Here is a 5,510-nt window from a genome sequence, read left to right on the forward strand (position 1 = left end):
ATTACGTTTCATTCTTACCTCGTCCATTGTGCTAATTTGCTTTTTATGTGATCGTAGCAAAATCGACCGCCTAGCAGTCTTGTCAGGGTTGAATTTAGCTGAAATTTATACGTTTATCCACCAAAATCGTTTGATAAAGTGATAAACTTTGGTTAAATAGTTTTCCCTACAAAGTTTGACAGTTCATTTATCAAAATGATAAATTTATAATTTCATCAAGTTTATCAACAGTTTATCACTTTTGGTGAAGACCCCTATTATCTAGTGCATTAATAAATGACATATTCATGACATGCCAATATGTAAAACTGCATGCATATGTCGATGACATCCAGATATATTTATCGGGTCCTTAAGGGATTTGGACAGAATCACATCTGATTTATGGACATCATCTATCTCGCATTGGACTGCTCTTAACGGCGTTTGCCTTAACCCTGCAATGTCGTATGCTCTACCTAGGGTTGCCAGACGTACTGCTTTTGGGAGTAAACGTAATCCTTTTTATTGCAATGTACTCCCTTGTACTCCCAAAAAATAAAATCTGGAAATATACTATATTTTGGGGTTTGTACTCCTTTTTCCAGTTTTTAATTTTTTATCATATACATGGTGTAAAATAATAACTATCGTACAGTTTTTTTTTCGAAGAATAAAGGGTCCTTCATATATTTTGCGAAAAAAACAGTTTATTGTTAATTTTCCACAGATTTTACTAAAGATTTATTAATAAGGTTTTCAATTTTAATTTTTATTTGGGTTTACCAGCGGTAAACACTTTGAGAGAAAAGCGCAAACGGCACGCAAGTCTTCCTCCATTTGAGTCCCTTATACTCCCCCTTTTGTCAAACATAAGGCCTCGTACTCAGCAATCGGTGCCGTGACATAGCCACAAGTGGCATCACTCCAATTTTAAAATTTGGGATTATTATTATTATTATTAGTACGTCGGGTATACTCGCGCTGCGACCTAAAAGATCTATTGTGCTAAACCCTGATTGTAGTCACTCCAACCTTAGGCTATTCAAGAAATTAAGCACATTGGAGGGTGCCGTGTTCCAAATCTTGGATGGAGAAGACAATCGTTCCCCAAGGTGCATCAGTCTGCTATTCATGATACGCGGGCAGTCACACAGAATGTGCTCCGAGGTTTCCTCCGCCAGCCCACAGAACCTGCAGTCCGTCTCTACAGAAAGCCCCATTTTGTTTAGATGGTACCTTAACTTGCAGTGTCCTGTCAGGTAGCCTGTAATAGTCCTAAGACCCTCCCGGCTGAGTTCACGGAGTCTTTCTGAGTTCCTCTTGGAAGGAGTTATGAATTTCTTTGATTGTCTCATTCCCTTTGACTTACGCCAGTGGGCAGCAATCTGAGATTCCTCCCAACTCCTAAGTAGTTCTGCAGTGTATCCTATAGATGTACCACAGAAAGGCTCGGGACCATGCATTCGCGTTTGGGCCCCACGTTTTGCGAGATAGTCAGCCCTTTCGTTGCCTTCAAACCCTTCATGCCCAGGGACCCACCACAGCGTAACTCTATTATGGGCTCCTAGGCTATTCAGAAGAGTTTTACAACTGTCCACAAGCCTTGATGTCGTTTTAAATGAGTCTAAGGCCCTTAGTGCTGCCTGGCTATCCGACATAATATTTATTCTGGCCCCGTTTGTCCTTCTCCGAAGACATTCTCGAACACAGACTTCGATTGCGAAGATCTCCGCCTGGAATATGGTTGGGTATGAGCCCATTGGCAGACTTTTCTGGAACCTTGGTCCAAGCACGCCTGCCCCAGTACTCCCGTCTTCCATCTTTGATCCATCGGTATACCATACTTGGGACCCTTTGTCAATCATAGATATTATCGCTTTACAGCAGTCCCTTTCAGGAATTCTGACCTTGTAGGGCTTATCAAAGGATAATTTCGGTAGCATGATATCTGTGAGCTTGATAGCGGGATCATCCAGAAAAGGCTTGAGAACCTCCAAGTGACCCCAAAGATCTCCACTCTTCATGCTGATTACATTGGGCAGCCGTATGGAGCTCCAGCAGGCCTCCTTTTCTATCAGAATAGATAGAGGAGGAATGCCTGTAATTATACCGAGGGCATCCGTTGGACAGGTGCGCATAGCTCCTGTGATGGCCACACAGATCAAGCGGTGTAGCTTGCTCAAGGTGGCACACGCACTTGCTTTCTTTGCTTTTGGCCACCAGGCCAGTGCCGCATATGTGACAACAGGTTTCACGACCGTATTGAAAGACCAATACGTTAGTTTGGGTGATATTCCCCAAGTTTTACCATGGAGTCTCTGGCAGGCATAAAACGCCCTTGTAGCCTTGTTGGTAATGTTAAGGAGATGTGAGTTCCAATTGAGCCTTTTGTCCAGAGTTACCCCTAGATACTTCGCCTCTTCTGAGAACTCAATTTCTGTCCCTGCCAAAGTGGGTTTAGTCAAGTTGACTTTCCTTCTATTGGTAAATGGGACAACGGTGGACTTCTGCGGGTTTATTGACAATCCCTTTGAAGCACACCAGTCTTCCGTTAGACTGAGCGCAGCTTGCAATCTGGAACAAATTGTGTCCTCATGCCAGCCGACAACGTAGATGACTAGGTCATCTGCATATCCATATGCCTTGAATCCATTGCCATTTAGCTTTTCAAGAAGTTCGTCAACAACCCGTGTCCAAAGTAGGGGCGATAAGACTCCCCCTTGAGGACAGCCACGGGTGGCAGTTACTGCTTGCCTTTTGTCTCCTAGTTCCGGTATTATGGTTCTGGATCTCAACATGCTTATGATCCAATCCGTTAGAAGGACAGGAATATCCTTTCGTATCATAGCTGTCGATATTGCTTCATAAGACGTATTGTCGAAAGCACCTGATATGTCCAGGAATGCACACAAAGCTATCTGTTTATACCGCAATGCCTTTTCAGTGACTTGAGTCACCGGAGTCTTTACTAGAAAGGAACTGAGGCTAATTGGCCTATACGCCTTTGGGAGTTGTGCTGAGTTTTTCCCCACTTTGGGTATAAAGACCACTTTGACTTCACTCCATGTTGTTGGTATGTGAGCAAGTAAGAGACTTGCTCTCAGCAATCTTACTAGTGGCCCAGATATTAAGCCCAAGCTCTGCTGCAGCAGGCATGGGTAGATACCATCTGGACCAGGGGATTTATATGCACTAAAGGTTGAAATGGCCCACGATATCTTTTCCACACTGACGATTCTTCCTGCTAGGCCTCTTGTCCTCCTGTTTGCGCACACAGTGTTCGCCGTGTTTGTTGAAAGACATGTGCCTTGGGGAATACATCCCGGGAAGTGGGTTTCTAGCAGAAGCCTGCTGGTTTCTTCCGGGGTGCCAGTGTAGGTACCATTTGGTCTTTTCAAAGTGCATAGGACTTTCAGATGATCTAGTTTAAGGGCCTTCTGAAGGCGATCCACCTCTGGAAGAGAGGAAATACTTAAGCAGTGCTCACGCCACGTAGCCCTTTTAGACCTTCTGAGCTCACAGTTGTAAGCGGTTAGGGCTGACTTGTAGGCGGTCCAGTCACCTGTTGACTTTGCCCTATTGAAAAGCTTCCTGGCTCTTTTCCTTAGTTTTCCGAGAGAATCGCTCCACCACGGGACATCCCTTTGAGACTTCTTGGTTCTCAGTGGGCAGCTCTCTTCAAAACCTTGTTTGAGAACATCTTGGAACTTTCTCGCCTCGTCCTCAAGTTCATAGACGTATGAAATTGGTGCCGTAGAACCATTCACTTCCCGCTCTATGTGGAGGCGAAAGAGTTCCCAGTTTGTTTTTCTGGGATTTCTGTAAACATGGTTTGTTACTCTTTGGGCTTCTATATCAAATCGAATATGCCGGTGGTCCGACATAGATACCTCATTTGAGACATGCCAGTTTGAGATAAAGGTCGACAAGCTAGTTGAGGAAATTGTCAAGTCTAGAACCTCCCCTAGCATTGACAAAGGTCGGCTCATTACCCCGGTTAAGAATAAATAAATTGTTCTTAGTGATAAATTCAAGAAATGACTCACCTCTAGAATTGGTGTCCGAGCTACCCCAAACACAGTGATGGGCATTGGCGTCACAGCTCATTACTAGTTTCAGCTTTCTCCTTCTGCAGTACTCCTCTAGGGCTATTACTTCCCTTGTGGGCATCTCACAGCTGTCGCCTGCGAGGTAAGCTGAAGCGAGAACGACCTCTTGTTCTCCCATTTGAGTGGGCACTTTAGTCCATACAGCAGCTAAGTCCTGTTGTGTCAACTCTGAAATGGGAACAAAAGTCATGTTATTACGTAGTAATATGGCCGCTCTGGGCCTGCAGTGTGTGGTATCGTAAATTATCTTACCATCACAGTCGTTTAGGCCTTTAATAGCCCCGGCGAAAACCCACGGTTCTTGGATGAATGCGACATCCAAGAGTTCTGTTTTGAACCTCCTGCATAAGACGTCAGAGGCCGCCTTTGCATGATGGAGGTTCACTTGCAGGCACTTGATGTGCCTAGGCCTATCGCTTGGGGGGTTTGCCATTTTTCGGCCTTGAAGCCCGCTTGGCCATCTTTTTCCCCCTATTGGTGGCCATCAGGGTCTTCTCCTCCATTGAAATCTCCCCTCGACCTTGTCTCCGATTCGCATTTAGCGGAGGACGGAAGGGATTTTGGGCGAAAAGGGCCTTCGATCTCTCTGGGCTGGAAGGTACCCTCTTTTCCGTGCCAGGAGTGTCTTCTGAGCAGCAGGGCCGCTCTATGGACTCCTGGACAGGTGCTTTTTCCTTCTCCGCTGCCCCTGACTGCTCTGAAGGTAACCTTTGCAGTCCCTTGGGTACGTCCTTGGAACCGCAAGGTCCCTCTTTGAAGCACGCACTTTGTGCAGCGGAGGAGGAACTGGCTATAGCAGGCTGCGCACCCTTCGGGTCTGACGACTCAGTCGTCTTCCCTTTTTTATGGATGCGCACCCTGCCATATCCATAATTGACTAAGTATCCCAGCCTGTCGAGTGTCTCCGCTGAGTGCGGGTCAACCGCTAGAGTGAGCTCAGTGGTGGGTCCTTTCTGTACCCTGTTGAGCACCCTCCAGCTACCTACCCGCATCCCTTCGTTCTGACCCTCGACAAGGCCAAGGATACTGTCCACTGGAGGGGTTAATGGCTCCGGAAAGTACCCAACGTATACACTGGGTTTGGGCACGTCAGTGGCTTTCATTGCCATAATTTCCGCGCCCTTCCAAGGCTTCAGGGTTTGGGATACCTTGCTCAGCCATTCCAGCGTTTCAGCGTCTCCGCAGCCAATTGACATCCATCCCGGACGGAAGGTGCAACCGCTAAACTTGGGCTTCACAGAGCCCTTTCGCTGCCGCCTCACCTCCTCCAGGATGGCCGTCTGAATGGCCTGTAGTTGGTCTAAGGACCAAAGTGCTTTAGGGTACCTTTTGGGGAGTAACCCTAACCTAACCCCATTACCAATGTCCGCCTGACAGGTCGGCGCCTTTGTGACATCGGCAAAAGTTGCCTTAACACTA

At 46.5% G+C, this 5,510-nt stretch overlaps 1 protein-coding gene across 1 annotated transcript; it reads right to left on the reverse strand.

Annotated features, from left to right (window-relative positions):
• Positions 1 to 897: 897 nt before the first annotated feature.
• On the reverse strand, positions 898 to 5,071 carry LOC108368580 (uncharacterized). The gene is made up of 2 exons (XM_017623457.1): positions 4,344 to 5,071; positions 898 to 4,259 (listed from the first exon to the last, which is right to left on the reverse strand). The coding sequence occupies exons 1-2, from the start codon at positions 4,522 to 4,524 to the stop codon at positions 3,913 to 3,915; spliced, it is 528 nt and encodes a 175-aa protein (XP_017478946.1). The 5' UTR covers positions 4,525 to 5,071; the 3' UTR covers positions 898 to 3,912.
• Positions 5,072 to 5,510: the final 439 nt, after the last annotated feature.

The sequence above is a fragment of the Rhagoletis zephyria genome, unplaced genomic scaffold (genome assembly GCF_001687245.7).
Source record: "Rhagoletis zephyria isolate East Lansing unplaced genomic scaffold, Rhagoletis_zephyria_1.1 Rzeph_scaffold_03198, whole genome shotgun sequence".
Taxonomy (NCBI): domain Eukaryota; kingdom Metazoa; phylum Arthropoda; class Insecta; order Diptera; family Tephritidae; genus Rhagoletis; species Rhagoletis zephyria.